At 44.8% G+C, this 15,336-nt stretch overlaps 1 protein-coding gene across 1 annotated transcript in view; it reads left to right on the top strand.

Moving 5' to 3' along the window:
• TTC7B (tetratricopeptide repeat domain 7B) overlaps nucleotides 1-15,336 on the top strand; it is a 271,431-nt gene that overhangs the window by 125,699 nt on the left and 130,396 nt on the right. Inside the window, exon 9 of the mRNA XM_023731656.1 lies at nucleotides 14,238-14,321. Within this exon, the coding sequence (XP_023587424.1) occupies nucleotides 14,238-14,321 (84 nt within the window). The remainder of the gene's footprint in view (nucleotides 1-14,237; nucleotides 14,322-15,336) is intronic.

The following is a 15,336-nucleotide window of genomic DNA, read 5'->3' as shown; positions in this document are numbered from 1 at the left end:
ATTGTGTGATTGTCCACCATTTTGTCATCTGATGTGATTTTCCTGTGTGTTGTAAATCCTATCTCTGTGATGTTAATGAGGTGAGATTAGTGGCAGTGATGTTAATGAAGCAAGACTTAATCTATAAGATTAGGTTGTGTCTTAAACTAATCTCTTTTGAGATATAAAAGAGAAGCCAGCAGAGAGACAAGGGACCTCATACCACCAAGAAAGCAGATCCAGGAGCACGCATCCTTCGGTCCCAGGGTCCCTGTGTTGAAAAGCTCCTAGACGGGGGAAAATTGATGACAAAGACCTTCCCTCACAGCTGACAGAGAAAGAAAGCCTTCCTCTGGAGCTGGCACCTGGAATTCAGACTCATTAGCCTCTTAGACTGTGAGAAGACCAGCTTTTTAAGAACTGTGCTTACGGCGGGTAGCAGAGCCACTCTCACAAGAAAACTACCCTCTCGTCTCTGTCTCTTTCTTCTGTGGTGCTTATTCAAGATGGAAGGCTCCTCTCCCATATCAAGATGGGCTGCCTTTATATGTACCCACATAATGCCTGCTGTTTTTTTCCCCTCTTTTCCAGGGCACTGTTCAGCCAGATAGTGGGCAAGGAGTGTTGTACAGAGGAAATACAAACCAAAGGTTTATCACATCCTTGCTCTGACAGGTTTAAATATAAGCACAATATTTACCATATCTCCAGCGCTATGAGTTTTCATGTTTTTTAAAAACCAATTGTGAGCCCTGCTGAAAGGCTTATGTAGGAAGGAACACTTTTTTTCCCCCCTTCAATTTAAACAGCAGCTCTAGTTGGCATGACAACCCAGGCTATTAAAAGTAAAGCAACAAGCACGGCTTCCTCTGTTTTTAGAATGAACCCGAGCTGCTAAGGAGGTTTGTTTCTTGAATTTGACTGTTAATGGCTCCGTTTTGACAGAATATTATGGGATCTTTTCCGGAAGGGTACCTGTGTGTCCCCTCTCCATAGACACGGCGGCTTTCAAATGGCATTTTTATCTTTTCCGACGGGTTCATTTGTTTATGGTAAATCTCAGGAGCACTATAGCTCTGTGGGTAGAACTTTCTGGCTAGTGCTTATACCGAAGGGACATTCACACATCCCTAACCTCAAACACTTATTTCATTAGGGAGCATTGTGTAAGACACACATCAATTTAAGCCTGCTTAATGGACCCACCATTTGTTAGCTTACGTGCCTCATGCAGCCCTGACTTGTACTGCAGAACCCAGCTTTGACCTAGATGCGAAGGCCTCCGGAAGGCATAGTGTCATCTGGCACAAATGGAGACGTAGACCTCTAAGAAATAAAGGCAAAGTATTTAGTTCACGATTGTTGTTGTTTTAAGTTGCTATTGAGTTGGCTCTGACTCATGCTGACCTCATGTGTGACAGAACACAAGCTCATGGTAGGTACTCAGTACATACTTGCTCGATAAACCAGTGCTTCAGAGCTAATGCACATGCTCAGTCCTGTTCCTTTTTCTTTAGTTTTTGAGATAGATTGTTCCTACATGTGCAGTGAGGAAGGCCCAAAGGTTAGCCAGGAAATAGGCAGTAGAGGAAGAGATGGGCCCCCTTCAGGGGCAGAGCAGCCCACAGATCCCAGCTCTGGTCCAGCTTTTTGGGTCAGCCCAGTGGGGACCGCCTGTGTGGTACATGTTTGCATGATGGTCACCCCAGAAAGCCCCAGCCACTGACCTGGACACTGGTGCCTACATTTCCACCATTATGGAAGCATTCTTTTGAATGAAGCTTTGCTCTCTTCTTGTGGCCCTCAGTGAAAATGAAAATACTCCTGGGAGGAACAGGAATGGTTTAAACCCTTAGGGTAGTGTTGTTTAGAGAAACAAATTATCTTGTTTTGGCATCAGATCTGAGTTGGAATCTCAGCTCTGCTACTTTACATGCAGAGTGTGAATTTGAGAAGATTCCTTTATCTCTCTATACCTGTCCCCTTGTGTGGAAAATTCAGATGATAATAGTACCTACATCCGAGGGTTATTGTGAGAACTAAAGAAATGGTGCCTGCAAAGTGCTTAGCACAGTGTCTGGAAAATGTTACTGTTCTTATTGGTGGTGTTAATAATCTCCTTTCTAATATAAAAGTCCCCTCTGTAATAACTCTAGCAAATGATCTTGACCCTTAGCAGGGAGGGATCCGTTGTATAGTGAAAGAACTCAGCCCTGGAGTCAGGCAGACCTGGGTTTTAATCCTGCCTATCTCCATTTCTAGCTGCATGACATTGGAGAAGGCATTTAGTCTCTCTGAGTGCAATTTTCTGTCCTACAGGTATACTTAGGAAAAAAATGGAGTTTTTTGGAGGGGATAACATTTTGCTTAATTCAGGTTCAAAGTTAATATTCCTACTTATCGGATCAATTGCAAATGTTCATCCTTAAAAATGATTCTTAGTGTTTGGGCTCTGTTAAAACAGGCAGCAGACAGGATTGACCCCTGCTTTGGAGCCCTGGTGGCACAGTGGTTAAGAGCTCAGCTGCTAACCAAAAGGTCAGCAGTTTGAATCCACCAACCACTCCCTGGAAACTCTGTGGGTCAGTTCTGCTCTGTCCTGTAAGGTTGCTATTAGTTGGAATTGACTTGATGGCAGTGAGTTTGGGTTTAGTCCTTTTGGGAGCCCTGGTGGCATAGTGGTTAAGCACTCAGGTGCTAACCAAAAGATCGGCAGTTTGAACCCACCAGCCGCTCCATGGGAAAAAGAGGTAGCCGTCTGCTTCCGTAAAGATTTACAGCCTTGGAAACACTATGGGGCAGTTCTTCTCTGTCCTGTAGGGTCTCTATGAGTTGAAATTGACTCGATGGCAACTGGTTTGGTTTGGTTAGTCCCTTCTGATAAGACATGATCTGAAGATTCGTTGCATGGACCTTCTTAAAGGGTATTTGAAGAATTGGTTCTAACACTCTGGAAATATTCACTCATCTATCTATCCATCTGTCCATATCCCTTCGTTCAAACATTTATTGAGCACCTATTCTGTACATGATGCATCCCTGGGCTGCCACACCTTCGACTCATTACTTCTCCTTAGTCATTACATTGTTGGAGCTGCTATAACCGTGGTGGAAGGGCTAATACCCTGGTGCCCCGAGCAAAGGGAAGTAGACTGAAAACAGACAAAGAACAAGAGCTGAGAGGCAGCTGAAGATGGAGGGAGGGGATAAAGGAATGAAATGCCCATTTCTTGAATTTAATGATTCATTTTGCAAGGATAAGAAAGAGCAGCTACATCAGCAGTACAATAGATGAAGTTGTGCCTCAGTAGGACCCTGAAGACCTTTCATCCCCTGTGTAATCTTGGTCAAGTTGTTTCATAGAGTTGAGAAGTGATTATGCCAGAGGATGGCATCCAGTGTTCAAATTCTGTAATAGAATGTCCAGGGGCGATAGTGAGTTGTTCCTTTAATTTAAGCATTTGCAAAAGCAGTAAAGCTTTGAGCCACGTCTGCTTGGAGCAGTATTGCTGTTTTAGAGGAAAAAGAGAAATGAATGGAGAAGAGGGGAGTTTGCTTTATTTTCTTTCCAATATAAGGAGCCTTGGTGGTGCAGTGGTTAACTGCTTGGCTGCTAATCTAAAGGTGGACGGCTGGAACCCACCAGCCACTCCATGGGAGAAAGATGTGGCAATCTGCTTCCATATAGATTACAGCCTTGGAAACCCTATGGGGCAGTTCAACGTTGTCCTGTAGGGTCACTATGAGTTGGAGTCAACTTGATGGCAATGGTTTTTTTGTTTGTTTGTTTGTTTGTTAAATAAGGGGAGAAAACTTGATCGAGACTTGATGTCATCTGTATTCTCTCAAAGCTTGGGAGGAGGGAGGACTTCTTATTTGTAGCTGAGAGTTCCATAAGGATGCCTTTTAGCAGCTTTTCTTAGACCCAGACTCTTGTAGAGTAGATCTCTCAAACCTCATTTTAATTTGTACTTATAATTTCCATTTTAGTTGATTTAGAAGTAAGAGCACTGAACTGAGCGTCATGAGACCTGAGTTCTAAGTCAGGTCGGCCACCGTATGACCTGGGGCAGGTCCAGCCTCCTCTCTGGTCTTAGTGCCAGCATTTGCAAAGTAAGCTGTCGTTGTTGTTATTGTTAGCTGCCATCAAGTCAGTTCTGACTCTTGGTGACCCCATGTGTGCAGAGTAGAACTGCTCCATAGGGTTTTCAAGGCTGTGACCTTTCAGAAACAGACTGCCAGGCCTGTATTCTGAGGCACCTCTGAGTGGGTTTGAACCCCCAGCTTTTCAGCTACTAGTTAAGTGCTGAAGCATTTGTGCCACCCAGGGTCAGAGTACTAGATAACCTCAAAGTTCTGAACTCACTCTATGATTGTGTCATTCTGTGGGGCTAAGAGAATGGTCCAGAATGTCTCAGTTGCTTAGATAGTTTTTTGTTGTTAAGAATAAAGAAGTGAAAAATTGCCCATATACCGTGTTTAAAAAAAAAAAAAAAAAGTTACACAGCTGCAAAGAATTGAGTTTATTAACTAAGTCCTTAAGTATTTATTATAAAGAAAGAAAATCTTCCTAATCAATTGAGGGATCTGTGTTATGAGAACTTTTAGAATATGGCCAACTGGTCCACAAAGGTGTGTAATGAAGACAGTTCATTATGTTATTTGTTCTATTTTAACAGTGATGAATTTTAGACTCAGGCTACAGGCTACATTTGAGGTGTACCTGATTATTTCATTCCCACCCCCTCCCCCGTGGGTTTTTGGATGCTGAATTTCACTCTTGAATTCCAAAAATAGACTTGGCTTTTCTGTGGTGTGGTATTGTACACCTGTCACTGCCACGCACCCAGTTCACATAACTGGGCCTTGCACCCTAGGAAGGCAATTGCTAAATCCTTGTCTTATGCCAGAAGAGCTTCCCATTCCTGGCTCTCTCCTCCCCCAAAAGGTGGCTGACTTCTGAAAAGCCAAAATAAGAGACTGCACAGGCATCAGCTCCTGTTTCCAGAAGGAGACAACATTTTTGCAAGTGACATTTTGACTACCCCTCAAATGATTAGACACCAGCAAGTGTCTAATTATTGCTCTACCAAACATTCATGGTATGAAATGAATGTTGTCTGGGATTTAGAGCGGTGACAGTAGTGTGACTACAGCGAATGGGCCTATCTTTCCTGGTAGAAAGAATACTGCTGCCAAACCCGTTTCCATTTCTTGCAACAGGGTGATTTGGAGATGTCACCTGCTGCTCTGTGGGGGTGACGCGGGGATCTGCAGGCCTGGATCAGACCCCATGTCCCCTCTCCCCAGGCCCACACTGCTACCCCTCCACCTGACAGCAGAAAATAAAAAGGGGCCAGAATCCAGCTCACATCACTCCCTTTCCACTGAAAGGCCCCTTTTCCTCTCCCTTTGCCATCCGATGGCACCCTGACCCCTGCTCCCAGTGGTCTGCATTCTACTCTTCCCTCCCCACCCCCAATCCCCTCAGAGCTGCTACTTCTTGTTTCACAGCAGCAGGATCAACAGGTAGCATGCTGCTAGCATTCATTCTGTGCCAGCCACTTCCAAGCATTTCATGTGTGTTACTTCACTAAACCCTCATAACTACCTGGTGGCCAGTGAGAAAGGAACTCGAATTAAGTCTTGGCCTTATGGCCCAGGGCCAGTGCCTTCCCACGTGAACACCTTCTCTTGGCCTCACCCTACTCTGCTCTTCCTTTCTAGCTCCGAGCCGCACTAGGCCTGAGTGACTGAAGCAGCCTCTTGTATGTACCCTCCATGCACAGAACACCTCCCATCTTCTTAACAGTCCTTCCTCATCAGCTCTGGTTTTCACTGGAGCTTTTATTAAAACGTGAATGTTTTTCATTTTGTTTTCTTATGAACACGTATTCCATTCCCGACCTCCTCACTCCATTAAAACTGGAAGTTGTTACTCTGTAACAAGATATGACTGAGGGGCCTTAAAAGGGATAGTCAAACAGCATTGGGGTGAGCAGACATCCAACATAAAGGGCAAAGGTTGTGGACAGTGAATGCCCCTCACTGACATCCTGAGTTCCTTTTTATCGTAGATGCATTTTTAAGGAGGGGTCCCTTTTTGTCACTGAGGTATAGTTGCCCTGAGCTGCTTAGGGATTTATATAATCTTGGTGTTTCCAGGAACATAAGGGAGGGCATGTTATGTATCCAAGCAGTATGCTTAGCATCAAGATTTCGGGAGCATCTGGATCTGTCTGGGTACTTTTTCAGAGCCAGTGTGCCATCACCATGTATCATGGGATGCCAATAGCCCACAGGAGGACAGAGCCATCGGCTGGGGCTCCAGAGCTCAAACACCTCCGGGTTGGGGTGAGGAGCTAATCTGCCATTGTTGTAATTGTTGACTTGCATTTCTTATCTCTCTTTATGATACCTCCATGGCTTATTATGGGATGTGAGTTGTTAAGGTTATGAGAAAGAGGTCCAAATGTGGAGGGGACCATGAGAGATGCTACAGTATAGAGGAAATGCATGACCCGCGTAAATCCTTGTCAAACTGAGCACCTTTAAGATGGGCTGGAGACATTACATCATTGGCTGCCAGGGTGCTAGTGGATATCATGGGGTTAGTAAAGCCTCTTGAAAATTCTGTAACCTAGAAAAGCCTAGTCCTCAGTAGCCTCAGAGATCCCAAAGAGGCCATGGGAGCAGGGGCCCCATTCACAATAAAAAATATCTCTGAATGTCTGGAATAGTTCAGAGAACATGTGACATTTTTAGGGGGCTTTTATTCAGCTTCACTTTGCTTTGGGGGCCTGGTGAGTTAAGTGCAAGTGGCATGTCTGTAATTAAAGGCTCAGAGGCAACAGTGCATTGTGGTTAAGAGCTCAGACTCTGGAACCAGACTGCATGGATCTTGCTGCGAGACCTTGGGTAGTCACTTAACATCTCTGTGCTTCAGTGTCTTCTGTGCAACGGAGGATGATAATCGCACATGTCTTGTACCTTGTAGGGTTGTTAGGATAACTGAATGACGTCTAGCAATTAGACTAGTGCCTGGCTCCACAGTAAGTAAGGAGCCCTGGTGGTGCAATGGTTAAGAGCCTGACTGCTAACCGTAAGGTTGGCGGTTCGAACCCACCCAGCAACTACTTGGGAGAAAAACCTGGTGATCTGCTCCTATACAGATTACAGCCTAGACTCTGTCACACGGGATCACTTTGAGTCAGAATTGACTTGACGGCATTCCACAACATAGTAAGTGTTATCAAAAAGCTTGCTAGCAAAGTAAACAATAAACATGCATTCTAGTCCAGTTCTGTAAAGTTGTTCACTATTCTTAAAGGTCTTAGGTTGAATCCTTTTCTACAGTTATGAAATATTTGGTAAAGTGAATAATCATTTCTGACATAATATATTGAAATCTGAGTTTTCATATATTGAATTTGAATAAAGTGATAAGTATTGTGGAATTTTTATATTTTCCTTCTTAGTATATATATATATATATATATATATAAAAAGCCAAACCCGTTCCCACTGAGTCAATTCTGACTCATAGCAACCGTATAGGACAAAGTAGAAGTGCCCCATAAGGTTTTCAAGGAGCGGCTGGTGGATTCAAACTGCTGACCTTTGGTTAGCAGCCTGAACTCTTAACCACTCCACCATCAGGGCTCTGCTTCTTAATATAAGAATATTCAAATATAATGTCCTCCGGTTTCATCCGTTTATGAGATGTTTCACAGATTCATCATTGTTCTTTATCGTTGCATAATACTCCATTGTGTGTCTGAACCATAGTTTGTTTATCTGCTGATCTCACCCCTTTGGGAGCAAGGGAGAATGAAGAAAACAAGATACAAGGGAAAGATTAGTCCAAAGGACTAGTGGACCACAACTACCACAGCCTCCACCAGACTGAGTCCTGTACAACTAGATGGTGCCCAGCTACCACCGACTGCTCTGAACAGGATCACAACAGAGGGCCCTGGACAGAGCTGGAGAAAACTGTAGAACAAAATTCTAACTCACAAAAAAAGACCAGACTTACTGGCCTGACAGAGACTGGACAAACCCCAAGAGAATGGTCCCTGAATACCCTTTAACTCAGTAATGAAGTCACTCCCAAGGTTCACTGTTCAGCCAAAGATTAGACAGCCGCATAAAACAAAACGAGACTAATGGGGCACAGCAGTCCAGGGAGAAGGACTAGAAGGCAGGAGGGGACAGGAAAGCTGGTAATAGGGAACCCAAGGTTGAGAAGGGACAGTGTTGACATGTCATGGGGTTGTTAACCATTGTTATAAAACAATATGTGTACTAACTGTTTAATGAGAAACTATGTGTTCTGTAAATCTTCATCTAAAGAACAATAAAAAATAGTTAAAACATAAAACTAATAAATTATAAATAAGTAAATAATAAAAAAACAAAAACAGTTGTCATCAAGTTGATGACTCATGGTGACCCATGTGTGTCAAAGTAAAATTATGCTCCATAGGGATTTTGGTGTCTGGTTTTTCAGAAATAGATTGCCAGGCATTTCTTCCGAGGTCTCTGTGGGTGCACTTAAACCTCCAACCCTTTATTCAGCAACCAAGCATGTTAACCATTTGTACTACCCACCAAACCAAACCAAACAAAAACCAAACTCATTGTCATTGAGTCGATTCCAACTCATAGCTACCCTGTAGGACAGAGTAGAACTGCCCCCATAGGGTTTCCAAGGCTATAAATCTTTACAGAGGCAGACTGCCACATCTGTCTCCCTCGGAGTGGCTGATGGGTTCAAACTGCGAACCTTTCAGTTAGCAGCCCATCGCTTTAACCACTGCACCACCAGGGCTCATTTGCACCACCCAGGGACTCCTAGATTAAAAAAGTGGCTTTTTTAGCACTTTCAGCCTGTTCTCAGGCTGTTCTTGGTGCTTTATATGTATGAACTAATTTGATCTTCTTGATAACTGTCTGCATTATTTACTGTTAAAGTCCTCATCTTCCATCTGAGGGATCTGGGCATAAAGAAGTTATGTAACTTGTCCAAATTTACACGCCTAGCCTGTGGAGTTGCCTAGATTCTGTATTTGCATTTACTATTCAGATCGTGAACTCCCTATTCTGGGACATTCTCAGGCAGAAGGTCCTTGTTGGGGGCTGGGAGGGGGGCTTGTTAGAAGATTGGTGTACCTTCAAGGCCTTGGTTGTAGGTGACAGAGCCTGACTCTTTAACTCAAGCAGAAAAAGAATTTACTAATGAGTACTGCTGAGCACATAGGATCCACAGGAGGCTCAAGAATGGACTTGAACAGGAATCAAGGAGGCAAGGCCCCGCCCCAGTTTGAAAGGCCACAGTCCGCTCAGGAGGGCCTCCACCAACTTGGGCACTCACTGAGACTGTGGCCCCCAGGCTGGGCCACTAGAATGACATCCACTGGCTCTCTTCCACCTCACTGCCTCCAGCAGCAGAGGCTGGCCGGAGCATCTGACTGGCCATGCTGAGGCCGTGTGACATACTCTATTGCTTCTCTCATTCACCTTTAGGCTTTACTACTGGGAAACAGAGAGTCTTCTTCCCTTCTATCTGGGGTGCCATTCCCCCAAGAAAATCAGAAGAATTTTGAGATGCTAGGCAGTCAAATGGTAAAGTAGAGGGTCAGTGAAAATGAAGGAACTCTCAATGAGATGGACTGACACAATAGTCATAACAGTGAACTCAAACATACCAATGATCATGAACATGGCACAGGACTAGGCAACATTTTCTTCTGTTATATGTAAGGTTGCCATGAGTAGGAGCTGACTCTACAGCAGCTTACAACAAGTGGTCAAAGGAGCATTGGTGGTTCAGTGGTAGAATTCTCACCTTCCACGCAGGAGACCCAGGTTCGACACACGGCTAGTGCACCTCAAGTGCAGCCACCACCCATCTGGCAGTGGAGGCTTGCCTGTTGCTATGATGCTGAACAGGTTTCAGCAGAGCTTCCAGACTAAGACAGACTAGGAAGAAAGGCTTGATGGACCTATTTCTGAAAAATCAGCCAATGAAAACCCTGTGGATCGCAACCATTCAACCCTGTTGTACATAGGGTCACCGTGACTTGGGGGCTGACCTGACGGTAGCTAACAACAACAGGCAGTCAAAATGACAAATGTCCTCTCCTTTGGGGGCCTCAACTAGATGCTTCCTAAGTTCCCTCCTAGCCCTCAAAACCCTTTAATTCTATTCTTTCTGAGGGCTGGGGCCATCTTCCTTTGGTTTTTTCCCATAGCACCTAGAATGGAGAGCTTTATACCAATTAAGCTCCCACTAAATGTTTTCACCAAGTATAATGAGTATGTTAGCCTTTGGCACAAAAGAAAATAATGATGCACACTTATTTATAGCAGCTAGCTTTTTGATTCAGAACAGACTGTTTCAGCTGCTGAGTTCCTTTTGTTTATCAGGAAAACAGTTGATATTTATCATTCCTCTTAGCAAAAGGAAGAAGAAGATGCATTTGAACATTTAAATGTTTCTGTGTATATATTTAAGTACTTAGTGGTTATATTACAGTGAATTAGTTGAGTAGAGCTGTTAGAACAATCCTCATTTTTCTGCTCCCTTCTCTTTACATAGGCTCCTTTGCCTAAATTCAGCCAATGTGATGCTCATACTTGTTTCCTTCTTTGTCATCCCTCGTCCGCCTTCCTCTAAATTAGTTTCCAAGTATGTTGGCTTTTCATTGCTTGGCGTCCTCTCCATAACATCTGTTCTCCCCTCCACCTTATTCCTAGCCCATACCACCTCACACCTGCATTAGCACCCCGCCACCATCTTGCCTGCTTTATCTTCTCAGCAAGCTGCTTTTGGGTATTTTCACTGTGCTTCTTAAAGGCACAGTAATGGCTTCTTAAGGAGCCCGGTGGCACAGTAGTTAAGCACAGTTCTGCTGTGTCCTGTAGGGTCGCTGTGATTTGGGAACGACTAGACAGTAATGGATTTTTAATCGCTCCTTGTTGCTCATCAGTGTAGCAGAGCAGTTCAGAGGGCTTTGGGTCAGGTATGCTTAGGTTCAGATGCCAGCTGGGCCACTTCCTGTGTGGATTAGTATTCAGATGTAGTGAACAAAACCAATTTCCAGTGGCCTAACCAAACATGAGTTTATCTCCTGCTCCCAGTCACAAGTCTGCTGAGAGGCAGCAGTCCGAGGCTGGTGGGGCTGCTGCAGCGCCTCAGAGCCTCAGGGGACCGGAGGCTTTCTCTCTGCACAGTCCTTCTAATGGGTGCTTGTCACCTCCTGGCTGCTCCACCTCCAGCATTGAGTCCGTGTCCCCTGGCAGGGATGAGGGCAAAGTGTGTGCTAGTTGAGGATGTCTTCTTCTCAAAGAGCTTTCCTGGAGGCCCTGCCCAACACTTCTCACTGTCCAGAACAGGGTCACATGTCCTCCAAATATTGTTTAGCAAACACATTGCCGATGTGGTCAAAATCAGAGACCAAGTGTTCACCTTACTTGGGATCTTGGAATACCTGTCTGTGCCATCGCTGGGCATAGAGTAGGTGTTCATTAACTGCTTCATACTTAGATTTTTAATATGTTTTTATTGGGGCAGGTTTTCACAGAAGGCCAGCTAGCATAATATTTATTGTGACCTCTGTAAATACCATTTAAAATTCTGGAATTCTTTTCTCTCCTCTCCAACCACTTTACCTTTATTGTGACCTCCGTTTTGTCACCCCCTCAGTGGCTCCTTTGTTGGCCCCCAGCCCCCTCTTCCTCCCTGCTTTCCCATCCATCATTCCATCTGTATTCTCCTTGGTGCCTGGGCTATGAGAATTACTAGAGAAAAATGGCCACATGGTGCCATAGGCCCCACTGCGGGTCCACACCACAGTCTTTGAGTTGGTCCTGATGTGATCATTCTGTTCCATCAGGGTGAGGTTTTTCTTGTTGTTTAAACCTTTTCTTTTCTTTTTAAGCTCCTAACCCTATCTTATTCCATCTTTACAGAGAAAGTTGAGGCTGGGCAGAACTACCACAGACGGGTCTTTCCTCTTTATCTTAGGGAACCTGCTTCCTTAGGGAAGTCCTTCCATCAGGGCCTCCTGTTGTTCCAGGGATCTGCTCTTGAGAGTTTTCTGGGACCTAATTTATCTCCTCAGCTTCTGCTCCTCTGCTGGCTTCTTCCTCTCATGTTGAGGAGATGCTCAAGTTTTCCCCATGAAAAAATAAATAAGTATGAAGCACTTAATGAACACCCACTGTATGCCTAGTGGTACAGATAAATAGCCTGTCTTTGCCCCCCTCTCCCCAGAGGGCCTTTGCTGAGTATCATGCTTCCCTTCACTACTCAACTTCATCTTTTCTGTACTCATCCAGCCACCATGGCCTGACACCCTTATCCAACGTGCTCCCAAACTATGTGCACAGAGTTTGAGTACCTGCTTCCTAGATCCAGGGCCTTTTGGCCTTCATTGCTTTTGACCCTATTCTCCTCCTATTTCCTGAGATCCTTTCTATGCCATGACACTGCTGCACCCTCTCCCCACCCCAGCTTCCCCCTTTCAGTGTCCTCTCCTGGTCCTTTCCCCCCCTTCCTTCTTAAATAGAGGTGTTTCCCAAAATTCTGCTCCAACTACCTTCTCTCTGAATACTCTCCTGGGGTAATCTCATCTCTTCCAGTGACTTCACTGTTCTTCTCATATGTGTGTCTTTGTCTGTCTAGATCTTTCTTTTGAGGTCCCAGATTCTCTCTAATTGTCTTCTGTCAATCGTCTCATGACACCTCAAACTTACCATGTTCCAAGCTAAACTCATGAATACCTTTCTTCTTCGCCTTCCCCTTCTCCTCCTCCTCCTACTTCTCTCTCTCTCTGTCTTACACACACACACACACACACACACACACACACACACACACTTACATGCATGTGCATGCACACAGGAGCCCTCTTTGCCAGGAGTTTGCTCCTAGATGGGCATGCCAGAGACTTTGCAGACCTCCTTCAGCTCCTGCTCCTCAGCGGCCCCCACTTCCTTGGACAGCCTGACCTTGTTGATTCTAACTCAGACACATTTCTTGGTTCTGTCCTTTTCATTTCCACTGCTGCTTTTATGGCTCACTGGCCTGGTGGTGCAGCAGTTAAGAGCTCGACTGCTAACCAAAAGTTTGGCAGTTTGAATCCACCAGCCACTCCTTGGACACCCTATGGGGCAGTTCTACTCTGTTCTATAGGGTTGCTATGAATCGTAATCGACTTGATGGCAATGAGTTTGGTTTTGCTTGCTCTAAGCCCTTGGACCATTCTATCCACCTTATTTCTGGCCTGCCCCCAGTTTGGTGTTACTCCTCACCGCAGGCCCCTATGACCTTCCAAAAGCTCTGATGTGATCATGTCACTCTGTGTGGAAACTAGAGTTTGACTGAGAGTGAAGTCCAAACCCAACCAACACTTGTAGATCACCCCCCATGGGCAGGCACTGTACCAACCCTTAGGTAACAAAGAGAAAGAAGTCATGATTTCTGTACTTGATAGTTTCTCAGAGCGTGGCTGGTCTGGGGCAGGGAGTTGAGGACAGCTACACTACCAGTTATGATGGTCAGAACTTCAGTTGCTCAGAGGAGGGACAACCAAAGCTGGGGTGAAGGAGGGAGATGGAACAACTTTGAGAGGAAGCTGACATTTTGGACTCTTCAGTGACTTGGCCCCAGCCTGCGCTGCCCTCCAGCCTGATTCCCCACTCCTGCCTGAGTGCCCAGGCTTGGCCCGCACTGGACTGCTTGTCATTGCCAATTCAAGCGTAGCCTTTTTTGTGCCTCCACAGCTCTGTTCACGTCACTCCTCTTCCTCAAGTGCCATTTCCGTATCGTAACTGTGTTTTTTCTGTTCATCTGTCAAGGCCAGCTCAGTTACTACCCTTCCAGGACATCATTTCTACTCTTGTGATCAGTTCCCCTTGGTACTTTCTGTCTCCCCCTCTGTGGCACTTGTAGCCTTGGCCTTGCGTTTGAATGGTGTGCATGCCTGCTTCTTTCTCTGTACTAGATAAAAAGCTACTTGAGACCAGGGATTGTGCCTTAGTCACCCGTGGATTGTCTTGGCCTCTGGCATGGTGCGTTGTATCCTATAGCTACTCCTCAGGAGGTGTTCGGTAGAAAATGGTGTCTTACTATCCCAGGGAACCAGATTTTGTAGGACTTGTCTTCATGTGTGTAGACACAAACTCACACTTGTCCAGTTGTGACCCTGGCAATTCTCAGATGCCTGCGTTTGTTCTTCTTTCCAAACCAGTGCTTAGAAAGAGCCATGAAGTTTGCCTTTGAGGAGTTCCACCTCTGGTACCAGTTTGCCCTGTCGCTGATGGCTGCTGGAAAAGTGAGTCATCCTTTGTAATGTGCAGCTCTCTTTGTTATGGTTAATGTCATTGCATTTCATGGGATGGAAAATTGTGGATGTGTAAACCAGCTATTTTAAGCTGTCGCCTGGCCATTTCCAAATGAACAATCACGTAAATCGACTAGCCATTTTAATTATTTGGGGGCCAACATGGTCACGTGTTGTGAAGAAAAATTCTGTTGAATTTGCACTTTTTTAGCCATCATAGCCTTGTCATGTGACAAGGACGTGGCTTAAATCTTCACACCGACCCCTTCATTCATTTGAGAGCTTATTCTTGGAGAGGAAGCTCTGTTGGTTATCTTTTGCAGTCAGTTATATTAGGTGGTATATGATACTGGTATATGATACTGGTTGAAAGCATGGGCTGTAGAACCCCATGCTGAAGGTGGATCCTGGTATTGCCCCTCATAGCTATGTGAGCCAGGGCAAGGTACTTAGTATCTCAATTTCTTCTTCTGTAAAATGCAGTGATGATAGTACCTACTTCCTAGAATTGTTGTCAGGTAAATGAGATAATAATGCATAAGGTGCTTAGAATAGCACCCACCACATGGCACACCGTCATTAAAAGCAGTAACTGTTGTTTTTCTTGTTCATTTGGGCCATTTAGTGAGTCTCTGCCATTTAGTGAATTGTTAGATCTGAGATTACTTGGGCTAAGTGGAACCAAAATTTTAGTATAGTATGCTTTAAATTGAATATTTTATTTTTTGTAATAACATAAGCCTCAAGTATCTTTTTTTTTCTTCTTATTTTTATAATGGCTGCACAAGTAGGGAATAAAATGAGAGCGAAGCCAGAGAAGCACTTCCGCTTGTTTTAACCGTGGGATGCTCCCCTGTCACTCGAGAGCCCCAAGCTGTAGTCATGGCTGTCCCCAGGCCTCTGGTTGGGCTCAAAGTTGGAAAATCTCACTAAGAGAGCATCCTAACCAAACCCCCTCTGAGAAGGTATTAGTGTTTGGTTCTGTCAAAAGCTTTGAGTTTCACAG

This window comes from Trichechus manatus, unplaced genomic scaffold (assembly GCF_000243295.1).
Source record: "Trichechus manatus latirostris isolate Lorelei unplaced genomic scaffold, TriManLat1.0 scaffold00045, whole genome shotgun sequence".
NCBI classification, from domain to species: Eukaryota; Metazoa; Chordata; class Mammalia; order Sirenia; family Trichechidae; genus Trichechus; species Trichechus manatus.
Note: the sequence above shows the minus strand (reverse complement) of the source record. Positions and strands in the feature narration are given on the sequence as shown.